This window comes from Rhinopithecus roxellana, chromosome 20, assembly GCF_007565055.1.
Source record: "Rhinopithecus roxellana isolate Shanxi Qingling chromosome 20, ASM756505v1, whole genome shotgun sequence".
Taxonomy (NCBI): domain Eukaryota; kingdom Metazoa; phylum Chordata; class Mammalia; order Primates; family Cercopithecidae; genus Rhinopithecus; species Rhinopithecus roxellana.
In genome coordinates this window covers 19,780,995-19,807,260 of record NC_044568.1, presented here as the reverse complement: position 1 = coordinate 19,807,260, position 26,266 = coordinate 19,780,995, and the positions used below count along the sequence as shown (strand labels likewise).

Below are 26,266 nucleotides of genomic sequence, written 5' to 3'. Positions count from 1 at the left end.
AGTAGAGACGGGGTTTCGCCGTGTTAGCCAGGATGGTCTCGATCTCCTGACCTCGTGATCTGCCCGTCTCGGCCTCCCAAAGTGCTGGGATTACAGGCTTGAGCCACCGCGCCCGGCCTGCCCTTGTCTTTCCTACCCACCCGCCACTCTCCTGTGCTAGGGAGAGAGACCACTTCTCCCGTTCCTTGGAGCCAGGGAATAGGTCACAGAAGTTGGCATGAGATGGGGTCTCAGGAGCTCCTAGCAGGCTGGCGGGTGGTGTGACAGACCTGCTGTGCCATGGTCTCATCGCCACATGGGAGGGGTCCTTCCTGTCTGCCTCTGGGCCCACTCACCCCCGTTTCTAATGAGTATGGGGATGGGGAAACAGGCAGCAAGTGCAGGCCGAGAACATTAAAAGGAAATTACACAACTCAGCTGGGAGTGGGGGACAACCCCCCAGTGCGTGACCTTGAGCAAGTCCCCGAGCCTCCATGAGGTGGGGCTCTTGGGCGCCATGAACACACCCCAGAGGGCAACAGCCCGGTTCTCCATTTCCAGGCCTGAGCTGACAGTACCGCGCCCACAAACCTCGCTGACCTCTGACTGCTCCGAGAGGGGGCTGTGGCCCGGGCGCTGTGGGCACCTCCTTCGTGGGTCTCCTGCGGGGCGCCCTGGAGAGGCTCGGTGAGGAAAGAGGCCCCAAGGGGCAACGCCCAGGGCTGCCGGCTCCCGCACCCCCTCCTCGATTTCCAGCCTGGTCTGAGCTCAGAGGGGAAGACCCGAGATCCCGCTCTCCTGGCTGTCCTGAAGGTGCGGACTAACACCATTTGGGGCTATGGCAGGTGGCGGACCCCGTGCTGCTTTCACCGCAGTCTGGGACGGAAGCCCCTCCCCGGCCCGAATCCGCTCCACACCCCAAGTCTGGCCCAAGACAAACGTGAGCGTCAAGGCCTCGGGCTTCCCGAGCCGGTCATCACTGCCCCACTGCGCACGTGGAGCGGGCGGCGGAGCTCAAGGGTCTGGGAAGGGACCAAGGGCTGGGGGCGGAGTTACAGGGCGGGGGCGGAGCCTCGACGTCTCAGGGCCCAACCAGGTCGGGTCAGGTTTGGGGGCGGAGCTGGCGCCAAGAGGCGGGGCGCAGGATGTCGTGCCGCGGGGCAGAAGAACAGAACATAACAGAACCGAATAGGTCTCAGAGTCCCAGTCGGGCCTGGGACATGGCCTCCGGGCAAAGGAGGAGTCGTGGCGGGGAGGCTAGAGGTCTCCCGGGGACTGGGGCAGGGCCGAACCAGGAAGGGGCGGGGCCTAGAGCGGGGCGGGGCCAGTGCCTTGAAGGCCCAGACGGACAGGGGCGGGGCTGCAGCGCTGGGGGCGGAGACAGTGCCATCAAGAGCCTGGCGGGCTGGGGCGTGGTCGCGGCGCTGGGGGCGGAGCCGGAGCGGTGCAGGGCCCAGCAGGCGGAGCGGGGCGGGGCCAGAGCTCCGGGGGCGGGGCGGGGCGGGAGGTGCGGCGGCCGACAACGCTCAGGCCCCGCCCCGCCCCGCCGCGCTCCGGAGCGCCCTCGCAGTGGCCGCCTGCTCCGCCGCTCGCCGCCCGCGGGTTCCATTGAGAAAAGCTGAGCGGCGGCGGCGGCGAGTGCGCGGGAGCGGAGGAGCCGGCACCCGCCCGCCGGGCAGTCCGCGCACCCGCAGCGCAGGACCGTGGCCTCTCGGGCCTCCGCGGCGGCGCCAGCGGCTCCGGGGCTGGACGTGCGGGCTGGGGGCGCGGGCCGGGGCGGCCGCGGAGACCGGGGGCCGGGGGCATGAGCGGCCCCGCGGCCCCTCCGCGCCCCCGCCGCCCGCCGCCGCCCGCCCGGGGCTAGAGGCGGCCGCCGGGAGGGCGCGCGGCGCCGGAGACATGTCCAGGAGGAAACAGAGCAACCCCCGGCAGATCAAGCGTGAGTCAAACTTTGCCGTCGTCCCCGCCGTCCCCGCCGCGCGCCCGACCCCCGCCGGGGCCCCGCCGCCAGCACCGCCCCCGCCCGTCCCCGCTCTGCCCCAGGCGCAGGCGACCTTCACCCCGCGCCGCGCCCCCCGCGCTGTGCCAAGCGCGCCGTAATCTAATCTCCGCCGGCGGCCTGGGCCCCCGCGTCTCGGCTTGGGCACCAGGGGGTCCAGCCCAGGAGGGGAGCCGCCCGGAGGCCGAGAGGAGGGTTGTTGGGGGCGCGGCCCGGGCAGCGCTTGGCCCCTCGCGGCCTGCCCCTCCCCCGCATCTGCGAGATGGTGCGGCGATAGGGCGGCCCCGATCTGGGCTCAGATAAAGTTTAAAATATTCCATTCTGCAAGTCCCGTCCTGATAAGATCGTTCTGTCGGGACGGGCTGAAATTGTGATCTTATCTCGCGCGGTTGACTCTCCCAGGCTTTGTATCTAGAAGCGGAGAGAGACCTGGGAGGGAGAGGGGACACCCCGGACCGCATGGAGATGCCTGGCCAAGTGGCAAGGACCCGCCCGCGCCCACCCCCACCGGTGCCGTCGCAGAGCCGCAGGGCAGGGGAGTGGGGAGCGCGCAGCTGCTGCAACCTAGGCACTTGGCTCCAGACCCCCAGACATCCCCACCCCATGCCCTAGTGCTGGGGTCCTGAATCCAGCCCCTGCCTGCCTGGTGACACCTCCTGGACCCTGCAAATGTCCCAGCCAAGGCGGCATGGGCAACGAATGGTGCCCTCGGATGCCCGCGGGTACCCCCTGGCATCCCAGGGGGCTGCTCTGAGTCAGAGAAGGGCCTCCCAGGACGCAGCCCCAGGCCGGGGTCGCCCCTGCACGCAACCAAGTTTCTTGCTGGTCCGGCTCCCTGCCGGGTCAGAGGTTGCGGCCTCGCCGCCACATTGCCAGTGTCCCCAGGAGAACTGCGCTCTCGGGGCCACTGTCTGGCCTGGGCCTCTGGGCTGTGCCAGGAGGGAGCAAGAGCACAGGAAGCTCCCATCCCCACCCTACGCCAATAATAACTTTGCGCCTCATGGTTAGGGCCCAGGCGCAGGTCTTCCTCCCTGGAGCGCCTCCCCGGAGCCTGACGGGCAGGTCGTCTGAGCCCTACCAGGAGGCCACGACGAAACCGGCCCACTGCCCAGCCGCAGGCGCCCGGGCACTGCCTCCTTTGTCCACACAACCACTGCCACCAGGACCCCTTGCGCGGGGCCTGTGGGAGCTTCCCTACTCAGGAGGTCTCCTGAGGCGGGGGTCACAGGCGTGAACCAGTTCCCGTAACCCAACTCCCTCAGTGCAAACGGGACCTGTTTTCCGAAAGTCGCCTTCTATCGTGTCAACTCAAGTATTAAAAACCACCCACAGGTCCCGATCCGCGCTTATGCTCTGGTTTCTTTTTCCTTCCTCCCCTGAGCGCCTGTGTTCGGTTCTGGGGTGTGTGTGTGTGTGTGTGTGTGTGTGTGTGTGTGTGTGTTTCGCTGTGATGAGAAATGCAGATAGCTCGGGCAGGGAGATCGCAGGTTGGGAACCGATTTCCAGCGCCGATAAGGCAGCCAGCGCCAGCGAGAGCCCGTAGCCCAGCCCAGGGGGGCGGGCAGAGCGCGCGCACTTTGGGAACTGGGACCGCGGCGGGTGCACCGTGAGCCCTAGCGGCCCATCCTCGTTGCGGCCTGGGACCGGGGCAGAGGAAGGGCCCGGACGAGGGAGGCGGGGCCGCGGACCCTCCCTGTCGCTCGCGGCCCGGGGCTCCTCCTCCCCCTGGCAGATCTCAGCACGTTAAGATGCGAAGGCTGATTGTCACCCAGCGGAGGCGCCCGCCCGCCCTCTGCCAGCGCCTGTGCGTGCCCGCTGCCCTGGCCTCACCTGCGGCCCGGCCGCGAGTGCAGAGCGGAGGGGGCCGAGCGCTTCGGGCCGCCCACCCCCCACCCGCGCCCCCATCAAAGCCCTGGCGCAGCTGCCCGCGCCTCTGTGCGCCTTTTGTTCCGTGCGGAGATAGATGTGCCGCGCTGATAAGGCGCGCAACCGATGGTGGCAGCGATAGGCGCTTCCATTTATTAACTTCAAACGTGGGAGCGGGGGCAGGGCGAGGCGGGAGCGCGGCCTTGGCCGGCCAGATGGCGGAGGCGATAGGCCGGGCCGCCGACGGGGAGCGCGGGGCCGGGGCAGCTCGGGACCCCCGGCGCCCCCAGCCCGCTGGGCTTTCCTCCCGCCCGAGTCGATGTGAGCTCTGATAAGCGCCTGGCCGGTCGGCTCGATGGCGATCGCCAAGAGCGATAAGAGGCCTTATCTTTGGCCACCAGGCCCGGCCGGGTTGGAGAACAGCGCGGGGGCGTCGCGACCGGGGCGAGTGGGGGCTTGGAACCGGCCTGGTTGGGGCCGGGGAGCCGGCGTCCCTGCGCTGGTCTGTCTGGGGGAGTTTTCTCCCCAAACACACTTAATTGCCAAGAAGTTGATCCTCCCCTGTGGCCGGTGGTACAGTCCGTCAAAATGAAAGAAAACTGACTTCGCCCGGCCAGGAGGGGGAAGGGGGAGGACACTCCGCCCCGATTCCTCATAGACGGTGCGAGAGGTGGGTTTGACACCTCCAGAGGGAGAGGGTGTTTTCCCCTTGAATCCTGATGGTGTTGCTGGTAGTTCCTGGCAAGAACCAAGTGTACACTGCTTGGAGTTTTCTTGAAAAAAAAAAAAAAAAATCAGGGTGGTTTCCATGGCCCAGGCTGCTTTGGGGGAGGCCAGTGTGCCCTGGTGAGGAGGCACCGCAGACCTGCCTGGGCTGAGCACTGTTTGCTGAGCACTACTGCATACAGGCCCTGGGTCCCAGTGGCAAATGAGAGGGGCAGAGGGGGCAGCCAAGGGGAGCAGGGGGCACGTCCGGTGGCCAGAGACACTTCTTGGAAGGGGGTGAGCTTTGGCATTGTAGGCCTGGCCTCAGTTTTCCACTGCTGTCGGGGGAGAGCAAGGGCTGAGAGGCGCCTGGGGCTGGGGGCCAGCATGTGCCAGCAGGTGTGAGTGAGGTCAGGAGTCTGGGGCTGGGGGCCAGCATGTGCCAGCAGGTGTGAGTGAGGTCAGGAGTGGTGGAGTCAGGCAGGACCTTGGCCTCCCACTCTGAAAAATGGAGTCAAGAATAGGTCCCCAGGGCTGTGGGGGTCCCTGGGTCAGTCTGGAGATACTGAGGGTCCACAGGGGCATTTTGCAGTGGAAGGGCCCATGGATCCCACAGGCCAGACAGAACCCCGGGCCGGCTGGTTAGGGCCTTCCGGAAGGAGCCCGGGTGTGGGGCAGGGCAGGGCGTCCCTGAGCCCCTCCTGTCCCAGCCCAGGCAGCTGCTGCAGCTCAGAGGAAGGTGCTTTTCACACACTCTCAGACTTTGATTAAACAAATTATTGGTAGCCACAGGATGACTAATTCACTCCAAGCTTCAAAGTCACCCACCTGCTCTCCCCAGCAGCCCAACGCCCACCCATGGGGCTGGCAGTGCCATCTGGCAAGGGCCAGTTCCAGTTCCAGAGAGGGCTGGGTTAGGCCCAGAGGGCGATGGGGTTTCTGTGATGTGTTACGAACATGAGTGGGATGTCTACACAGAGCCATCCACGGTGGCCTTCCATGCGTGGGAGGCGCCTGCGTGTCGAGGCTCTCAGAGGCCACCTTACCATGCCCATGACCCAGGGTGGTAGCAGAGCATCCAGGAAAGAAGGAGCTTTGGCAGCCTGGCTGATCCTGGTGCCGAACCACAGGAGACAAGTTACTGTGCCTTCCATAGCTCTCAGTTTCCCCCTGTTGGAAAAACGGGTATGATAGTGTCTGCCATCCAGGGACTGCAGGTCCTGCCCTCAGCTTACTTGGTCCTTGGCCCAGTTGCCCCATTGCCAGTCACCACCCTGAGGGAAATGGTGCCTGCAGCTGGCTTGGTGCTTAGGCTGCAAAGCCATCACTGTCATCTCAGAGTCCTGATCCCAGCCACGTTTTTCTCCCTTTCTCTTTTTCTTTTTAGTTAATTTTCTTTTAAAAAAATAGACATGGAGTCTCACTATGTTGCCGAGGCTGGTCTTGAACTCCTGGGTACAAGCTATACTCCCAGCTCAGTCTCCCAAAGCACTGGGGTGCCAGACATGAGGCACCGCACCTGCCCTCAAGCCACATTTAGCAGAGGGAATTAGAGATCGGGAGGTACTCTCGAGGCCCCCCACCCCTAAACCTGGACTCCAGCAGGATCTGGCGGACCCCGGAGCCCACACCATTACCCACCTCTGAGCCGGTTGTGGTTTGCCCGAGTTCCTGGGCCTCAGGGAAGGCAGACAGCTCATGTTCATTTGATAGTAAGAATAATATTCATAACAGCCAATGCTTAAGAGCCCTCTCTATGCCAGGCTGTGTATTAACTTAAAGCAGGTCCTCTTCTGATCACTATTTTACATCTGGGGAAACTGAAGCACAGAGAAGTTTCTTGCCCAAGCAAGTGATGGAGCCAGAGTTGGAACCCAGGTGGCTGGGCCTGCTCTCCTTAAGGGTGTGTCCGTGAACACCACACTGCCTTCTCTCCATCCTCTGGCTTCTGTCTGCCCTGCCGCCTGGGCCTCTCTCAGCCTCAGTCTCCACATCTGTGAAATGGGCCTTTGGGACCAGAGGCCCTCTGAGGTCTTTCCCCAGCCCCGCCCTGGCTGACCCCCAGATGGCCTCCTTCCTAAGACATTACTGCCCCAAGGGGGAGTCCCCTGGGAGGCTTATCCGGGCCCTCCCTGGGCCTGGGACTGCCGTCAGCCCTGCCAGCCTCTCCCCGGAGGTCACCAGGAACCCAGCGTGGCATCCAGCACCGCTGGGGATTTAAATGGGTCAGTTGGGGAAGAAAGGAGGAGGGAATGTGATGCCATTAATTGTGCCCCTTATCTCCTGTTTCTATGCCAACCAGACGTTCCTGGGCTTGACGGGCTTGTGAATAATACTCCCGCTGGCCTATCTGCCATCGACAGCCTCCTCCTGGAGGCAGCTGTTGCCTGGCCGATTGGTATCGCCAACCCCATGGACCTGGCCCGGCCACACTTGGGGCCCTGGTGGGGCTCCTGCCCACCCGGCCACCATACCCCTGGGTATTCCTGGAGGTGCCCAGTGGCTCCTGACCCCATTTCACAGAGGGGGAAACTGAGGCTACAGCCACAGGTCTGCTCTCCACACCTCGTTTGCCACCCTACACTCAGGCAAGAGTGGCCCAGACTGAAGGGAAGGGGGTTCGAGAACCTGCAGAGGGGGTCGCCTGCACCCCGCCTGGCTGCGCAATCTTCATGAGTCCCACCGCTCTGGATGCGCTGTCTTTGCTTGTGTCATTAGGAGGCAGATGACCCCATGGGTGAGGGATCAGCCACCTACAAGCTGCAGGCAATGCGTGTGGCCTTATGGACCAGGGGAGAGCCGGTACCCGTCGGGGGTGAGCCCCTCGTTAGGGCCTGTGTGCAAGTCGAGACTTGGGTGGCTCCTCGCTGGCTCCTTTTGGTCTCTGGAATTCGCCTGTATGCAGGCGGCCCCCATGCAGCTCAGTGCTCCTTCGGAGGCCCCGTCCACACCTGCCTGATGGCCTTGCCAGCCCGTCCCATCACCCGCTCCCCACTCAGGCCCGCAAGCTCCCTGAGAGCAGGACTGGGTCAGTCCTGTCCCCACAGAGTGGGCCTGCCGGAACTCTCTGTCGGATAAATGACCAGATGGACGCTCGGCTCAAAATAGACATGGCCTGCACACACCACAGCTCTGCCACTTACTGGCCATGGAACTATGGGCAAGGCCCATGTGAGCCTCCGTTTTCCCATCTGCAAAGTGAGCGTAATGATAGTACCTGCCCACTGAGCACTGTTGTGAGAATGGAAGGAAAATGCCTGTTACCCACGACAGCTGCTACTAACCCTCTCCCCCTCCTCCCTTTCCCCTTCCCCTTCCTCCCCTTCCTCCTCCCCTTCATTCCCCCGCCCGCTCCTCTTCTTCCTCCTCCCCCTCCTCCTCTTTCTCCTCCCCCTCCTCTCCCTCCTCCCCAGCAGCCTAACGCCCACCCATGGGACTGGCAGTGCCTTCTGGCAAGGGCCTTCCTCCTCCCCCTCCTCCCCTTCCCCTCTTCCCCTTCCTCCTCCTCCTCCTCTTTGCCTTCCTCCTCTCCCTCCCCCTCCTCCTCCCCTTCTTCCCCTTCATGGTCAATCACTTGGGTCAGATCTATGATTTCCAGCTTATCTGAGATGGAGAAATCCCTCTTCCCAAGCTGTCTCCCAGGACAGTCCAGCATATGAAACACAGGGGCAGCCCCTGACACCCACCCTCTAGCTGGCTGCCCTTCCCTCCAGTGTAGCCCGACTCCCGAGTCTGTGTGGCCCTCTCTGGGCTGGGGCTTCCCTTTGGCGAGGGCAGCATGGAGGGGCTGAGATGATGCTCCTGCGCGTGCCTCTCCACCTCCCCGCCCGGCTCTAGGAGGGTCTGGACCAAGCCAAGCCAGAAGGGCTATGGGGCCAGGCAGCCAAGTGAGAGGTCCAGGGCTTATCAAGGGTCCCCAGCCCACTGTTGGCAGGGCCAGGAGAGAAGGTGGGTCGGGAGGAGTGGGGGTCCTCGCAGGAAGGCACACTGGCAGTTCCTGGGAAGCTGCCATCTTTCTGGGCCCAGGCGACGTCATGGTGGTGGCCCTCCCTGCCTCGGTTGGTTCAATGGGCACACCCATTTTTCAAGTGAGGATGAGAATGTCCTATGAGGGCAAGACTCGAGTCCTGCCCCCCGTGCGAGGAGGAAACGGGGGAGGTGGTCTGGTCCTGCCCTCTGCCTAACACCAGCTTTCATGTTTAGCATGTGGCCCTGACTTATGGACCCCAGAGTGAGGACAGGGGGTGTGGCTCTCAACCAGGTGGCCTCAGCCAGTGTCTCCCATATGCCCGCCTTGGAGACTCCTCTTTAGAGTGGGAATAACAGGGTCCCTCCTATCCGAGGTGTGTTGGGTAGTCTTAACAGGGCTGGTATACAGTAGGTGCTTAAATAGCAGCTGTTTGGAGCAGACCCAGGGTCCCGGGTCAGGAAGGGGACCTGAGTTGCTCATGCCAAGTGACATGCTGCTCCTACCCCCATGGGCCTCGGCCTCCCTGTTCATGGGGCCACTGGGTGGGCTGAGGACAGAGGGGTGGGAGGCCCGGTGAGGACCAGGATGCTCGCTGGGGAGGCCCCAGGTTCCCACCCCATCCCCACTGCAGGGGCTTTGCCCCACCACCTGGGCTGCACCCTCAGGGCTCCGGGCTGATGCTGGTCTTTGACTCTGGAGAGGGAGGTGACCAGTCTGGGGACCACTTTGGACAACAGTGCAACCTCATGTCCTGGCCTGGCCTTGCTGTGACCCTGTGGACAGTGGCTGTGTCTGGGGCCTCTGTTTCTCTCTTGATGGAGGAGCTTAATAGGAACACCTCCTTCCCGGCTGTTGTGTGGGGCGCAGGCTAGGAAGGGCTGTCCTACGGGCACGTCTGTGAGGGACTTTGCTGCCTCTGGAGCTGCTGGTTGCATCATTGATATTTTGCCAAAAGCCCTGAGGGCTGGACATTTAGCAGAGCCCCCTGGCCCTCCCCTCCTTCAGGTGTTAGGTTTTGAAGGGAGGAGGGACTCTGCCTGAGTGTGCCACACCCTGGGCTGGGCCGGCCTCACATCCCAGCCCCAGCCGTCCTCTTCTTGCCTGCTGCTAAGATCTGGCCCGCTGCTAAGATCATCGTTGGCATTGGCCAACCCATTTTACCGGCAAGAAACGGAGGCCCTGGAGGCGTGACATGAGTGAGGTTACGTGACATGGGAGCTGGGGCCATGGACCCCGGGAGTGGGCCCAGGTGTCTCTGGGCAGTGCCCACTCAGCCCCCTCAGGCCACCAGCCCCAGTGCAGCCTGCAGCCCGGAGAGGCCCAGGTTCCTCCCCATCTCCTCCTCCCTCCCCAGCTGCCTTGTGTTTTGGGGGAAGGCAGTGGCCCTGCTGGGGCAGGAATGTGGCAGCTGACCTTGGGCAGAGCTGGGTTAGCAGATAAGCAGGCCCCTCCCCTCAGCCTCCTGTGCCTCCGTCTGCTTCCCCAGCTTCCCCTGGGCCACTGGCTGTGCTCTTGCGAGCCTCAGCTTCCCCAGCTCTGAAATGGGTGTTGGGGGCTGGAGGGCAGCTTCCGAGAGCCCAGGCCCTGGCTCTCCTGGTTCCCTCAATTCCCCACCTGGGGCTGGAGTGAGTCCGGTGTGCTGAGGGCTCCTGTCTGCTAAGCGACTTATGGGCATCCCCGTCCTGCCCTTCTCCAGACACCACTTAGCTTTGGGTTCTCCACCCATTTCGCACATGAGAAACTCGGGGGTCAGAGAGGGTGGGTGGCTGTACTAGAGTCTCGCAGCACACAGTGGTGCTCTGGCTGTGGAGGCAGGGGCCGGGCAGGGTGGCTCTGCCCTAGCTCCCGGACCGGCTGCCTGTGCCTAGGACCTCCTGGACTGTCAGGGGTGTGGCTTCCTGAGAAGGAGGGGGCGGCCACTGCGGGCTTCCGGGTTCCTCCGGGAGCTTCCCTGTGAGCAGCCATGTTTGGAATCCTGGAGTGGAGAGTCCTAGATTCTCTGTCATTCTAGGGAGGTTACCTTGCTTCTCCAAGCCTCAGTCTCCATCTCTGCAAAATGGGGGTATTGTGGAGCACCAGGCTGGGTTCCAGGGTTGCCCGGTCCTCGTGCAAGTCACTCAGCCACCCTCAGTTTTCCCACTATAAAATGGAGCAGTGATGCTCACCTCACGGGGCTGTGAGGAGGATGCCACCCAACACGGGAGGTGCAGCCTGGGCCAGGGCCCCGTGTGGTCTGTGCTGTGTAACAAAATCCACACACACAGGGCAGGGGCCCCCCTCCCCTCCCCAGGTTGCTGACGTCCCTCAGGTGTCTCTGTCACGGCCGGCCTCGCGTGGGCCCGCTCCTTCCCACTTCCTCCTGGGCACTTGTGCCCATCACTGTCCCCTGCCCCAACTTCCCTTTCTTCCATCAAGCCCCAGCTCCCCAAGTCAGACCGAGGGAGCAGGAGCAGAGGAGGCCCCAGGGCCGGGTGGTCGTGGCTCCTTCCTGAAGTGGTGCATGAGGAAAGACCTGCTGGGGAGTCCTCCGGGGACAGGGGACGGGGCCTCACGGTTGTTGGTGCGTCTGTCCTGGACATTGTCAGCCCCCAGTGAGGGACCAGGTGCCTGCAGCTGCCCCCTCAGCCTCTCTTGGGGTTCCTCTGGCATCAGGCGCCCAGACCCTGGTGATGGGAGGGGAAACCGAGACTCAGAGCCATCGGTGGCCACAGGGCCCTCCCCCGATGTGATCCCAGGGCCTAAGCCCCTCTCCACACTCAGCCCCCAGCTCACCGGCGTCACAGCACTTACTGGGCATTTACTAGGCCCCTGACTCGCACTCGGCCACCGCACCCAGGATTTGATAGATGTGGCTTCATGTCCTCCCGGCAGCCTTTGAAGGAGGCCCAGTGTGCAGATGGGGAAAATGAGACTTAGAGAGTTTCAAGGTCAGCCCCAGCCCTGGAGCTTGAGCTCCTAGATCTGGGCGGGGAAACCACCCAGCAAACATTTTGAGGAGGGAGCGAGAGGAGGGCAGCAGTGGTGGTTTTTATAGGAGAACTTTCCCTGCTCCCTCTGGGCCAGGGGACGCCCATCTTCCGGCTGAGGAAACTGAGGCCTTCCTGTGTCTCCAGGCAGATCCAGCTCTGGCCTCAATATTGTGTCCTCTGGCTGTGTGACCCTGAGCAAGTGCCTTCCTCGCTCTGGGCCAAGGTGGCCACTGCAGAGCCTTAGAGATGTAGGAAAGAGATCAGAGCCACGACTAGACCTGGCCCACGTAGGGCAGGGCCAGCCCTGGGCATTTCCAGCCAGCCAGGAGCCCTTGATCAAGGCTGTTGTTCTGCACCCTGTGGTCCATCAGTCAATCCTTGGGGGCTGGAAGGAGTGGATTGGAGGCTCCTTCTTCCCAATGGACAGAGGTGCTCTGTTTAGAGCCTGGGTGCCCCGTCTCAAGGAGGGGCCCTGAGGACAGGCGAGCAACCCCTCAACATTTAGGGGTTCGCTGAGCACACCTGGGCCCGAGGGGCCGAAGCGTGTGAGCCGTGCCTCAGGTTGGGACCCACAGGGGCAGGGCCCCCAGGTGCCCCCAGGCTGCCTGTTTATGATTAATAGTTCCCGATCCCGGGCCTGGGCCCTGGATATGCTCCCGGAGGGGACGGGACACCCTGCAAGTTCCAAGGCGGGAGGATGGGGTGTTTGCACCTCAGTCCTGCTGCTGTCCCCAACACCACCTACCCTCTTTCCACTTCATGGGCTTGGAACAGCTCAGGAAGGCTTGGGACTACCCCAGCCTTCTTGGGACCCTGAGGCAGTTGGCCTCAGTTCCCCCATTGCTCATAGGCCCACACCCAGCTCCACCCAAACATTTTCCCAGAGAGCAGAGAGATCCCCTACCCCCGCCGTGGCAATGGTCAGTGGGCACCCAGGCCCTCTGGGGCCCGGGCTCAAGCCGACCATCCCCATGCCCTTCTAGCTCTGCGGGCTGTGGCCTGGTCCGCCCTGCACTGTCTCCTGCTCCGGGCCTCTGGCGGGCACAGGTTTCAGCTCCTGTGATAACTGGGAAAGCTGAACTGGCCCCATTACTGCGCCAAGATGGTGGGAGAGATACAGCCTTGATAATGGAGGAGATACCAGCCTCTCGGTGGCCAATAGCCCAGCCTCTCCACCCATTAACATTCCCCACCAGCGATCCGCCGCCTATCTCCTCCATTTCCACTCCTCCCAAAGATAAGAATGGAAATTCTGACTTCATAGCTCACTGATTAAAGTGTCTGGATTTCTTGATAATACACAGATAAATTATGTTTTTGAAAAAGAAGGTAGGGAGGAGGCTGAGGAGGATGGGGGCCTGGGGTGGGTGGGAGCCCTTGGGCGTCTCTCCCAGTCTCTTTTGGCCTCTGGGCCAGGCCGTGAACCACAGAGTGTCCGGCCTACACCGCTGCGGCCTCTGCACAGACCCCGTGTCCAGAGGCGCAGAGTGAGCTCACAGCAGGGCCCAGGCTGGGGAGGCACAGGCAGGGTGCAGAGTCTGCTCAGAAGAGAGACAGCAGGAACACGTCGGAATGCTGGAAACTCGGGAAACTTGGGAGCTAGTAACCATGGGCCACAGGACTGTGAGGAAGCCGTCTGTCGGAGAAGTGCTCCTCCCAGCAGCCTGGTGGTGGGCAGAAGGTGGACGAAAAGCCAGAAGTCTGGGCCTGGCTGGCTGCGCCATGTCTTGGGCCATGTCTCCGTGCCTCAGTTTCTCCACCTGTCAAATGAGTGGGAGCACGGGGCCCTCCTCACAGCCTTGCGGGCCATGCAATGCCCCAGAGTGGGCATTTCACCTGTTTGGATCCCTGGTATCCCCCTGGTGCCTAGAACAGTGCCGGTTATACAGTAGGTACTTAATAAATGTGAAGGGCCCAGGCAGAGCCCCACTGGCCAGCTAGGGAGGGGGAGGGGCTTGCCTGCATTGAGAAGCCCTGTGTGCTCCCCAGACGGGCTCCCACCCTGTCCCCAGCCATCTCTGGCCCTGCTGCTGCACCTGACAGCTGCGCCCAGATGGGACTCAGGTGCCATCGCAGCGTCTGTCTGGATAAAGCCGCCTCCTTCAGCTGATCCGAGATCCGGCGCTGATGGAGCGATTAGCGGCGATTAGAGCCCGGCGTGCAGCTAATCCTCCTGCTGAGGGACAGGTGAGGCAGCCATAGGGGTGGAGGGGGCCAAGGGTCCCGCGGTGCAGGGGGGAAACCGAGGCCCCGCAGCTACGATGTCTCCTTGAGGCGGTGGCCCAGCCGCTCTCTCCCTGGCAGAAAGCCTTCCTGTGGAGCTGCCTGAGGTCCCAGTGGGTGCAGGCCAGTTTGCCATTTCCCGCTTCCTGGATTTTATTTTTTAAGTGACTCTTGAAAAATGAGATCCGGCCAGGTGCGGTGGCTCAAGCCTGTAATCCCAGCACTTTGGGAGGCCGAGACGGGCGGATCACGAGGTCAGCAGATCGAGACCATCCTGGCTAACACGGTGAAACCCCGTCTCTACTAAAAATACAAAAACTAGCTGGGAGAGGTGGCGGGCGCCTGTAGTCCCAGCTACTCGGGAGGCTGAGGCAGGAGAATGGCGTAAACCTGGGAGGCAGAGCTTGCAGTGAGCTGAGATCCGGCCACTGCACTCCAGTCCGGGCGACAGAGCGAGACTCCGCCTCAAAAAAAAAAAAAAGAAAAAGAAAAAAAAAGAAAAATGAGATCCTCTGGGATCCCAAAGGCAGGATCCCTGGGGCGGTGTGGATGGTGACTGTTCTGGGTGGTTCTGGGACCCCCAGTTGTAATAATCCTAACGGTGGCCGTGGTTAGGCAACAGCTCCGTTACCCAACCCTGGCAGTTCTGGCATGGAGTACTCTGCAGCCCTGGGAGGGGTGCCTATGACCTCATTCTCCTTGGAGAACTGTAGGCTCAGCGAGGTGAGTAACTCACCCGAGATCACACAGCATGAGGAGAACAGAAGGGACCCTGGCTTCTGGCTTAGAGTCTAGCCGAGGTCAGAGTCTCCATCCTGGCTGGAGGTTCTGGGGTGTTTGCAGTGGGGGGCAGCCCACGAGCCTCCCAGGGGGCTCATCCCTCCCCTTCAGGGAGAAAGGTCAAGCACAGAGAGGACAGGACAGGGGACGGCTGAGGGCCACACAGCCTGTCCTGGCAGTGGGAGGGGATGGGTGGAGGCTGGCCTGCCTCTATTCTTGTTTCTTGGGTTCATCTGTCCCCAGAAAATAAGCTCCTCTGGTGAGAAAGTTGGTTTCTTTCTAACTTTTGGGTTTGGTTTTGTTTCAATATTCTAAAAGGAAGTCAGCTATTTCCAGTACAGTGGGGTGTGTATGTGAGGGAAGGGGGTAAACGTCAGCTCCAGTGACCAGCGTTTAAATCCTGCCCCCTGGCCGGCAGCCTCTCAGTTTCCTCACCTGTATCACGGGCATGATCACAGTTTCAGCCTCCTTGGCCTTTGAGGAATTAGACAGGGCAGAAGTGGGAAAGCATCTGGAGCCCTTGTACAGTGGGTCTCAGTAAACCCTGAAACAGCGGTGGTATTAATGGGGGGACACATGCCAGGGCAAGGGTCCCTGGGGTTGGGCCACCTCTCCAAAGCCCTCTCTGCCCGCAGCCCACCCTCTCTGAATCCTGCTGGCATTCTTCCTGCACGGTTTTCGGCCAGTGGCTCCAGTGTGCAGATGACCTCAGTGATGTCACCTAGGGCCTCATCACATCACACAGCGGCCAAAATGGCTCCAGAACATTTGTCCCTGTGATCCAAGAGTCCACCCCTTATCAGTCCCCCATAGTTGCCACAGTCACCCAGACCGGGGGCCACAGCAAACAAGCAGGGGGTACAGCATTTGCCCCCATGGCCCTGGTTCTCACACACATCCCAGAGGCTCAGGCCTCAGTTTCCACATCTGTCAAATAGGGCCGATGCCGCTAAGCCTGCCCTGCAGGCCATGGCCGACGCCCCTGAGGTCTCCCCGCCCCTCCCAGCTGTTGCCACCAGGGCTTCTCGAGAAAGGAGCTCAGCACCCGCCCCAGTGACACTTCACTTCTCTGGGCCTTGCTGTCCTTTTCTATAAAATGGGAGGCTGGTCCCCCCTCAGAGTCCTTTCTTTTTCTTTTTTTTTTTTTTTTTTTTTGAGACGGAGTCTCGCTCTGTTGCCCAGGCTGGAGTGCAGTGGCCGGATCTCAGCTCACTGCAAGCTCCGCCTCCCGGGTTTACGCCATTCTCCTGCCTCAGCCTCCCGAGTAGCTGGGACTACAGACGCCCGCCACCTCGCCCGGCTAGTTTTTTGTATTTTTTAGTAGAGACGGGGTTTCACCGTGTTAGCCAGGATGATCTCGATCTCCTGACCTCATGATCCACCCATCTTGGCCTCCCAAAGTGCTGGGATTACAGGCTTGAGCCACCGTGCCCAGCCTCGGAGTCCTTTCAAGGAGCTGATGGTGTAGACCGTGAGACCTGCCCTACAGGGCACGTGTGCGGCTGCTCCTGTCATCCTGTGACCTTCAGACCCCGGGCCTCGCAACCACCTTGGATCCCCTCCCTCCTCCCATCATGGGCTCTGGGCTGCCTGCTGGTGTGTTGGGCACGCCGGGCCCTGAGCTGACCCGCGCCCTTTGTGGCTGGGGCCTGAGAGGGAGAGGCCCCCATCCCTAGTTCCATGGCTTTGGAGGTGGGGATGGGGTGTTTTCTACCCTACCACCCCCCAACGAAAAAGAAAAAAGGGGAACTTGATGAAAAGGGCGATGCGTGCTGTGTGGTAGAGGAGGTGCCATCGCCGTTATCAGTCTGCCTGCTCGCGCTGAGTGGCCCCCTTCCCCTTATCTCACCCCACCCAAATGCCAGGAACAGAAGCGAGAACACACTTTCACCCGCACACCCACCCGCGAGCCCACTGACCCTGACACACCCGCGAGCCCACTGCCTACAACACACACAGCCTAGAGGGAGAGCTGAGCACTCAGGGTGCTCTGAAAGTATCATCATCATCGTTTTGCAAAGAAAGCCCCCAAATAGCCCTCCCTGAGATAAGGCAGCCAAAAATAAGAAGTTGCCCTAAACAGACCCCCCCAGGAGAAAAGAGGCCAGCCTTGGAGAGGGGCCGGGACTTGGGGCCAGGTCCCAGCTATGCTGGCCTCTTGGCTGTACGACCTTGGGCCAGCATCTTTCCTGCTCCGAGTCATTCCTGAATGGGTGTCAGGGAGCCTTCGAGGAAAGGGGAGAGCCTACACTGTAACTAAAGCCCCCCAACGCCCCCATGGCAGCTTTCTGACCCTAGACTTGGGGCTGGGAGGAGTCACCCAGAATCTGATACCCCCAGGGCCCCGCCCCCCAGGGCCCCACCCCCATGGCCAGGGCACCACTGTCCTAACCAATGGACAGCTGGCAGCCAATGGAAATGGAGTATGCAAATGACCAGGGGTGAGGCTCAAGGATTGGCTGAGCTGCTGTGTGGAGGCGGGGCCTCCTCCAGAGGCTGCCCTTGACCTGGGGGAGTAGTTCCCACCCCGGACCCTGCCCCAGGAGGGACCACCACCACTGGCTCTGGAAGGGCCGGCCTTTTAGGGGCCTCACTGCCTGGGCACAGGTGGATGGACAGGCTGGCCTCTGGAGGACCTGCCAACCCTCAGAGCCCAGATCCACATGGCCTGAGTTGGGGGCCAGGACCCAGGAGTTCCCGAGAGTAGTGCAGGCAGCAGCCACTCCCAGGTGGGAACAGCGAGTTTCACAAACCGGTAGGGACGGCCCGGGGCCAGCCAGCCTCCCTCCCGCCCCCATGTCTGGGCCCACTGCAGATCCTCCTGTAGGCCGCACCCCACCACTCCACCCTCTCCCCGCCCTGACTTCCGTCCGGAACCTCATTCTGCCAGACTTCTGAAGTGCTGGCTGGGCTGGGAACGTGGCACCATCTTAATGAATGACAGTCCCAACCCCTTTGCCCACCTCAGCTTCCCGCTCTGTAAAATGGGAAGGCGATCTAGTAAGTCTGCCTCCCAGGATAGTTTCTGAGCTCTTCAGCAAGTCCCTTGCCAGCCTGGGCCTCAGTTTCCCCTTCCACACCATGAGGCTGAGGTGGCAGGTTCTCTGGGGGTCCTCCTTCTGTCTGTGGCTGTGACATAGCCTGGAAACATGGGGTCTTCCAGATTTCCCATTGTCAGAAATTCACATGCCAGGAGACCATGTCTATAGGGGGGCTCAGGATACCTTGGGGGCATGCGCCTGTGTTCTGAAACCACCTGTACTGCACGGTGGGTCTTGTTGGCAAGACCAGGCTGAGGTAGGCTCCACCGGCCTGAGACCTGACTGGAGGCCCTGTCAGCTCCCACAGCACCTGAAAATCAGCCACAGGTGTGGGTGTTTGTGGAAAATGTGTAAGTGGAAAATAGTGGCGGGGCGAGGAGGGAAAGAGTCTGGGCTGAGATCTAAGGAGAGGAAGTAGGGAGGGGCTGTCCGACCAGAACCAGACATCACTTTGGCCAGGGCCCCACCCCCTAATATGGGGTGTGGTGCCTCTCACGTGGTGAGGGTCAGAGGTGCGTGCCCAGCCCAGAGGATCTCCCCATCAGCCCTCCCAGTCTGCAGGGGGGTCTCCACGCATGCGGGCAGCTCTGTCCTCCCCAAGGACAGTTTGGGGCATACAGTAGGTGCTCCATAAATACTCCCCCGCTGATTTCTGGATCTGCTCCCTGTGCCTGGCCCTGTCCCCAGAGGCCGAGCAAGCAGAAGGAAAAAGGAAATGGAGAAAAAGCCAGGGTCTCCAGAGCCAGCGTTGTGGGCAAAGGCCCCTCCAGTGTGGGGGCATCACCTGTGGAGAGCCAGGGTCCTTGTCCCTGTGCCGGGGCTGTGACTCACTCCTTCGGGGTCCTTGCTGTCAGGGCCACCCCACATGTCCTGGGGAAGGGGCTGCTGGACGGGCCGGGGCGGGCAGCCCCTGGATGCCCACGGGTGTCCCCTGTACTCTCCAAACCTGTACTGAGTGCCTGCTGTGTACTGGGCATGGACCAGGGACCCCAGGTGACCTCATGGAGCCCCAGCCTGATGGGGGAGAGTGACCACAGGGGTCTGTGTGCTCTGTGGCAGAGCCACTGGGGAGGCTGTTGTTGGGGGACTGGTGGTGTGGAAGACCGGGTGGTGACACTGAGTGACAGGTGAGGATGTGGCATGGGGAACACGTCCTCGCCGAGCACACAGTGGGAGCTCCAAGCAGGGAATGAGGTCACCCAGGAAAGGGCGGGAGACGCAGCGCGACGCACTGACCCAGGGCCCAGCTCAGATGCCAGCACCTCTCCCGGCGGGGTCCAGCCTCTGCGACAGGCATTCCCTTCCCTGTGTGCCCTTGCCAACTACATAGTGGGCTGCCCAGAGGCTGCCTTCTGAAGGAGCAAGGGGGCCGGGAAGAGGAAAGCCCAGCTCCCCTGCAGCCATGGTAGACCAGACTTTTCCTCTCTACTTACTCTGCCCTGACTGCGATGGGTGCTGGGAATTCAGACAAGAACCGGACTCCCTGAGCTCCCAACCAGCTGACCCTCCAGGGCTCCAGCTGTGTGTGACCTCCTCCCTCACTCCCAAAGGCCAGCAGCCGCAGGGTCTGACTCGGGCTGTAGCATCTAGGCTCTGAGATGACCATGGTTGCGGTGGCTCCCGCTCACAGTTCAGGACCCTGAGATGACCGTGGCTGTAGCAGCTCCCACTCACAGAGGTGGGGTCAGGGGCCCAAGATGACCGTGGTCGCAGTGGCTCCCGCACACAGCGGAGGGGTTGGGACCCCCAAGATGGCCGTGGCCATGGTGGCTCCAGCACACAGTGGAGGGGTCAGGGCTCCCGGCTCTGAAGCCAAGTGGCCTGGGCGTGAATCTCTGCCTACCACTTACTCACAGTCGGATCTGCCACAGACACCTGAGCCTGTGACTACGACTAAGGCTGCGTCTCCATCTCTGTGAATGGGGGTGCGCACGGGCTGGGAGGGCTCTGAGCCTTGGGCTGGCTCTGCACCCCGTTTCAGTGGGTTATTCTTGAGGGGAACTGCAGGTCCACAAGAGCCTTGGGTGGGCTGGGGCAGGAGCCGTGTGGGCTGCAGGGAGTGGAGCCAGAAGCTAGGGCCTCCCTGGTAGGAGCCCGGCAGGGCCAAACCCTGATGGGTATCGCAAGTTTGTTGGGACCACTCTCAGGACAGGTTACCTTATCTGGGCTCCCACCACGCATGGCCACCGACAACCCCACCCTATATGCGGACCCACAGTTCACAGAAGGGGGTGCAGGACTGAACCCCAGCGAGCCCCAGCCTCAGTGTCCACATCCACAAGTGGCTGGAGGCACGGTGGTGGGCAGGGCAGGTGCCCGCAGGGTGGGGCGCACAGGCAGGGATGTGCCGGCTCTGTGCCTCGGTCCTAGTAGAAAGGGAAGAGGCACCCGGAGCGCCTGCTGCACCCACAGCACAGAGAGGGTGGTATTTCCTGCTTTTTTGTTTGAATTTTCTTTTTTTTTTTTTTTTTTTTTTTTTGAGACAGAGTCTCTCTGTGTCGCCAGGCTAGAGTACAGTGGTGCGATCTGGGCTCACTGCAACCTCTGCATCCTGGGTTCAAGCGATTCTCCTGCCTCAGCCTCCCGAGTAGCTGAGACTACAGGCGCCCACCACCATGCACAGCTAATTTTTGTAGTTTTAATAGAGACAGGGTTTCACCATGTTGGCCAGGAAGGTCTTGATCTCCTGACCTCGTGATCTGCCCGTGTCAGCCTCCCAAAGTGCTGGGATTACAAGTGTGAGCCACCGCACCCGGCCTGAATTTTCTGTTTTTTATTGTGGTAAAGTGTACATCACATTTGCAATATTAACACTTTCCAGTGTGCATTCGGTGCTGAGAACCCAGCAGCAGTGGGTCCCCAGAACTCCACACGCTCCTGGCACAGGCTCCGCCTGATGGTGACTCCCACCCTTGCTGCAGCCCCACTCCGGCATCCTAGGCTCCGCCCCCATGGGTTGGCGGCTGATGTGTTAACTCCTGGTTTCAGGCAGGGAAGCAGGCCCAGGGCAGGCCTGCATCACAGAGCTCAGAGCTCTAGTGTCCCACAAGCTTCCAGGATGCCGCAGCCCTGGGCCCCACCGGGACGAGGGGTCAGCTGGGCAGGAGGTTTGGGCGCAGGCCCTGCAGCTCTGCCATCCCCCCATGGGACCAGGAAGCCTCTGTTTCTGCAGCTGTGCGGTGGGAGCAGTTGATTTGCTGCCTGGGACCCTGGAACAAGGAAAAGGCTGAACCGAGTCAGAGGGCGTGACTTCCTCCTTTCTGAAAGGCATCTGAGGGTCTGGACACTAGAGTCCCTGGGTCTGGGGTGAATCCTGCTCCTGGCCCCTGGGAGTCTCCGGGATGGCCCACTGGGAAGAGGATGGCAGGAACCACCCACCCTCGGGCTGTGGTTCAGTTCTGTGAATGAAAGCCTGAAGTCTTCTGGGCTCGTGAGCTCACCCGCTGCCCCTCAGGCCTCAGCCCAGCTGTACAGCCGTTGATGAGGGGCCCCTCTCACCGTGGCCTTGAAGGGCGGAGTGAGGTGAACCCACAGGCATGGCCTTGAGGACCCCAGGGCAGGAGGAGGGTCTGCTGCTAGGAAGGTCCATAACCCCCCGCCGCCCCGGGGTCTGGGCGCTGCGCCCCACCTCTCCCATGGCCGGGCCGTCCTGCTGGAGCCCTGCCCCCTTCCAGGGAGCCAGCTGCCTCCACCCGTCTGACACAGGCTGTGACAGCTCCATGAGTTGCGGCCCCCGCCCCGTCTGTCAGCCCTTATCACTCATCGGAGGATGGGTTCGCTCCCCAGCCCAGATACTCGGGGCCCTGCTGGGACCTCTCCTCCTCCCTGGGCCTCTGGCGGGCTTGCAGCTGTGTGCAAGGCCTCAGCCACCCTGCCACACATATGGCCTGACCCCACCCTCACCTCCACCCTGTACCGTGGTCTTTGTCCCCCACGGCCCCACGCGGCCTCGCCCATACCCCCACATCCCATCCCTGGGCACCCCCTCGGCGCTTCCCCAAGGGGGTTAGGAATCGGTTCTCCGGAGTGAAGCAATCTTATGTAATCTATCAGTGGCTATCAGGCCCATCGGAGGGCCGGGAGTGGCCGGGCCCAGAGATGGCGCCAACCTTCAGCGTCGATAAAGTTTCCGAGTTCAGCGGTGATGAATGTTGAGTAAACGCAGGCCGCACCGATAGGATGTGGACTTGGCAGGCCGCTGCTCCGGCTGAAACCAATCTCTCCCCTATCAGCCGGGCTGGGCTTTCTCAGGCCCCGGCTCTTTCTTCCCTCCTCCTCCGCCTCCCTTTCTCTCTGCCTTGCCCCGCCCGGGCCCCTGCCCCTGGGGACACGGGTGGGAGACAAGCCCACTGGCCCTGGCCCCAGAGAAGGGGCAGGCTCAGGGCAGGGGGAGGATCCAAGGGAGCCCAAAGAGATGGCCAGAAGCTGGTGGGCTGCCTGGAGGTGGTGGCAGATACAGCAGCTGCCGGGCCAGGGCTCCCCCCAGCAGCCCAGTGACCCTAACACAGTCTGACAGATTTTGGCATTCTGCTCAGTGTCTGATGGTGGCTTCCCATGGTGCCCAGAATGAAACCCCAGCTCCCTCTGAGGCCTCCAGCCCCCTGCCTCCCCACCACCCACCTCCTCCCATTCCTGGGCTGTGCAGGGCTCCTTCCCACTTCAGGGTGGGGGCTCTGTCTTCAGCGCTCTCTGCCCAGGGCTGTTCTCAGCCGCAGGTAAAGGTCACCTTCTGAGAAGCCCTGGTGACCACCTCGTCTGAAGACAGCCCTCCACGCCAGCCCACTCTTCTCTGTCCCGAACACTGTTCGAGCCTCCTCGGTGTCCTCCATCCCCACACACAGGACGTTCATTTGCTCCCCTCTTACCGCCCCTGCTGCAGAACCCCCAGGGCTGTTGGGAACCCGCATCTGGGGCCCCTCTGCCTCCTGCAGAGCCTCCCATCCTCTGTTCACAGCAGCTCTTCGAGACTGATGAGTCCATCCCCATCGGCCAGATGTGTAAACCAGGACCTGGGCAGCCCCTATGCCCAGAGCCAGGCACCGGCTAGATTCCACTTGTCCCTGAATGGCAGCTGGCCTGAGGCCCGTGTTGGGACCATGCAGGGACAGGTCTGGCTGTTCTCTGCCTCAGTTTCCCTACAGGCCTGTGCTTGATCCTGGCAGAGCTTCATAAACTCTGAAGAGCTGTGCACCCATGTTGATGGGGATCTGGTCAGAGGCAGTCACAGCTCTGGGAGGAGACGTGCCCGGTGCCAGCCCTGCACCACAGCAGGCGAGGCAGGTGGACGCTCCCATGGGGTGTCAGGGTGCCCTGGCTTCAGCCACGCAGCGGGCACCTGGCAGGGCCCAGGCCTTGGGGAGCTGTCAGAGGGGAGGGTGGGCAGTTGCACAGGGACCATGGTGAGGGCAGGAGCGCACATGATGGGAGGGAAGGTGTGGGACCAGGAAGGGCCTTGCTGAGCTGTGATCCGCCTATGACACAGAGCCAGGAGGGGAAACTGAGGCCAGCAAGGGGAGAGACCAGACCTCGGGCCTGGGAGCTGCATGGACCTGTGTCCCAATTCCACCCAAGTAACCCTGAGCAGGGGCAGGCGTCGGGGGCACGGCCAAGAAAAAGGGAAGTGGAGGAGGAAGGGAGAGCGAGTTGGGCCTGAGAAAGCCCAGGTTCTCTCTCCTGGCTGTGAGGACCCCAAGGACAACGCCAGGTACAGGGCAGAGCTCGGGAAAAGGGTGCAGGCAGTCTGCTGGGTCTGGACACCTGGATCTGTGCTATCTGTGTGGCCACCTCAAGGCTTGCTGGCCACTGCCTACTGTCCGCTGCCCACCACTGTTACTTCCTCTGCCCAGGGAGGGGCCGGGCTCAGAGGAGCCCCATCAGCCTGCAGCGGATGCTGCCTGGGACACACAGGTCCAGGAGTGCCTGGGCCCACCCTTGGCCCTGCAGACGGCTGCTCAGCCTGGACACCATGCGGCCAGAGGCCGGGCGTGGCTGTGGGCCCAGGGCAGTTAAACCCACCAGGTCCACCCCTCAGTTACTGGGTCGGCCACAGGAGGAAGGAGTGGGGCTGAGGGGGTGTAGGTGCAGGATCCCCTCCCAATGTTGGTGCCCTATGACGCTGAGTCTCATCCCTTTCCTCGTAGTGCCCCCACACCTACCCAGGCCTCAGACCCCACAGGGGCAGGCAGCCAGGCAGGACTCAGTTTGGCTCACCCACTCCAGGGTGAGCAGGCTGAGACCCAAAAGCCCCTCGCTAGAACCAACCAAGCCCCCATCCCTCTGCACAGCCTCCCTGCTGGGGGAGCCCAGGATGACCTAGCCACACCCCCTCCAAGCCAGCCACACCCCACCAGCCTGTTTCCAGCCCTGACCCTTCCTGTGTCCACCAGCATTTGCTGGCTGCCTACTGTGTGCCAGGCACCGTTCTAGATGCTGGGGGTGCGGCTGTGAGCAGAGGTGAAGGGAAGGAAGGAGGGCCGCTAAGTGGCAGGGCAGCCATCGTGGGAACTGGGGAGGGCTGAGAGAGGGAGCGGGGAGGGCCGAGCAGGTGCCTGCTGGAAGTTCTGGCAGAGGGGGCAGCCGGGGCAGGGCCATTTTCAGAAACCAGGCAGGAGCTAGGTAGGGGTTTGGCTTTTGCTCTGAGATCCCTGGGGGCCCATGGGAGGTGTTTGAGCAGAGGAGGTGAGGGGTTGGGGACTGCTTAGTGAACATGACCACACGGCCAAGCGTGGCTGGGGAGACCGGGTGACAGTCCTTCACACAGCAAGTGTGTCGTGGAATCCAGGCTGTTGGCACCGAGGGAGGGAGCTGGACTCAACTCGAACATACAACGGGCCAGGGAGGGCTTCCCAGAGGGGCAGGGAAAGGCAGGGCGTTTGAGGGCCCAAGATGGTCAGAAGCTAAGCCGGTGGCCTGAGGTCTCCCCACTCCTGGCCGGGGACCGCTTTTGGCTGCAAGACCCCAGCCCCTTAAGGCAGTGCTTACGCTAAACACCCAGCATGAAAAGGATGGAGAGAAGATTTGGACATGTGCACGCCCACATGCCGGGTCCCTTCTCCACACCATCTGCAGACCGGGGCCATGCAGAGCTTCCCCACAGCCCTGAAAGTGAGTTCTGGTCTCTGCCAGCCCGGCATCCCTGCGTTCCATGAGGGAGTCGGAACATGGACATAGAGGGAACCACAGGAGAGGAGAGGAGGCAGAGAAGTGGGCACAGTTCACGTGAGTGCCGGGAAGGGAGAGCTGCGCAGCCACGTGGGCTGGGCATGTGAGCTTCAGCCAGTGAGGGCCCCGGGTCAGCGGAGAAGGGCACGGGAAGGCGGCTGATGTTGGAAGGAGTAAGATTTTCAGTGGCTCCTTTAATACTCTTGAAGAGAAACAAGCGCACCTTTGGGGCACTTTGGTGTGTTTCTTTGCATGAGACTGGGCCAGGTGGGGCCTTTTTTGTGTTTAGGTTGCATGTTACCACCATCCCCATTTTCCAGCAAACTTTCCTGCCTTTAAAAGCCAAACACGGCTGGGTGCAGTGGCTCATGCCTGCAATCCCAACACTTTGGGAGGCTGAGGTAGAAGGATTGCTACAGTCCACATGGTGGCATGCACCTGTGGTCCCAGCTCCTCAGGAGGCTTAGGCCAGAGGATCGCTTGAGTCTAGGGGTTTGAGGATACAGTGAACTGTGATTGCACAGGCGTACTCTAGCCAGGGCAACAAAGCAAGACCCCAACTCAAAGAAGAAAAGCCAAGAGGATGCTTTTGGGGATGCAGTTGATTGTGTGTGAATTCCATCTCCATTGAAAATTTATAAGACTCTCACTGGGGGTGAGTCAGGGCTCAGGGCCCCTGTACAGCAGCCACCTCCTTGAGCCTGGGGACATTCGGTTCAGCAGCAGCACCCCAGGCATGGCCTGCAGGGCGTGTTGGGCTCTGAGACTACCTGAATTGGCTTGGCCCTCCTGGAGCCCACAGCCTGAGGCCGACCTCGGAGGGGAGAGCAGGGAGAACAGACCTGCGGGCGGGTGGGTCTGGGACTCAGAAGAGGCAGGAGCTCCCCATGGCAGGGTGTGTGCAAACTCCGTCTGTTCTCTTGGTGGAGCCACTCAACCCCCATGTCTCCCCTGATCCCGGCCTGCTGGCACAGTTGAGGGGCAGGATCCATGGGGGAGGGTGTCTGGGCCCAGAAGGCACAGCCCAGGTGGTGGGCTCAGGTCACGTCCTCAGCCTGCTATGACCCTCTGGGACCCTGGAGGTTCAGCCGCATGCTCCCGAGCTGGTTAGAGCGCTGCTCTAGTAAGCCGCACTCTCTCACCAGCATCCGCTTTTGTGGTTGCCCTGGCTGACACTGAGTGCCGATCCCGAACTGATGGAGCTGCTGGTGGGCCAGGGGTGGGGCTGCTGTGGGGCACCCTCCCAGCCTGGGCTTCTCATAGCCCCCAAGAGCCTCTTCATTCTGCATCTCCATCAGCGTCTGCGTCTACACAGCCATTCCTGTGTTCTTTCTTTAGCGTCTCGCACCGGCATCCCTGTAAGGGGGGTCGCTGTCAGGGTTGCCCATCCTGCCTCCCGCAGGGCTCACTGAGCTGCTGTGCTGGGCCCACGGGGGCACACATGCCCCCTCCCAGTCCAGCAGGTGAACCAGTGTGACCTGCAAATAAACGCGAGGCTCCAGCTGAGCTGGGGCGCTGGAAGGGAGGCCTGGACCACGGCGGACGGACCTAGACTGGGAGAAAGAGCCTCCAC

General features: G+C 61.9%; 1 protein-coding gene across 1 annotated transcript in view; it reads left to right on the top strand.

Annotated features, from left to right (window-relative positions):
- The first annotated feature begins 1,540 nt into the window (after positions 1 to 1,540).
- The window catches only part of ZFPM1 (zinc finger protein, FOG family member 1), a 78,253-nt gene continuing 53,527 nt past the window's right edge, over positions 1,541 to 26,266 (top strand). Inside the window, exon 1 of the mRNA XM_030925492.1 lies at positions 1,541 to 1,918. Within this exon, the coding sequence (XP_030781352.1) occupies positions 1,879 to 1,918 (40 nt within the window). The 5' untranslated portion in view covers positions 1,541 to 1,878. The remainder of the gene's footprint in view (positions 1,919 to 26,266) is intronic.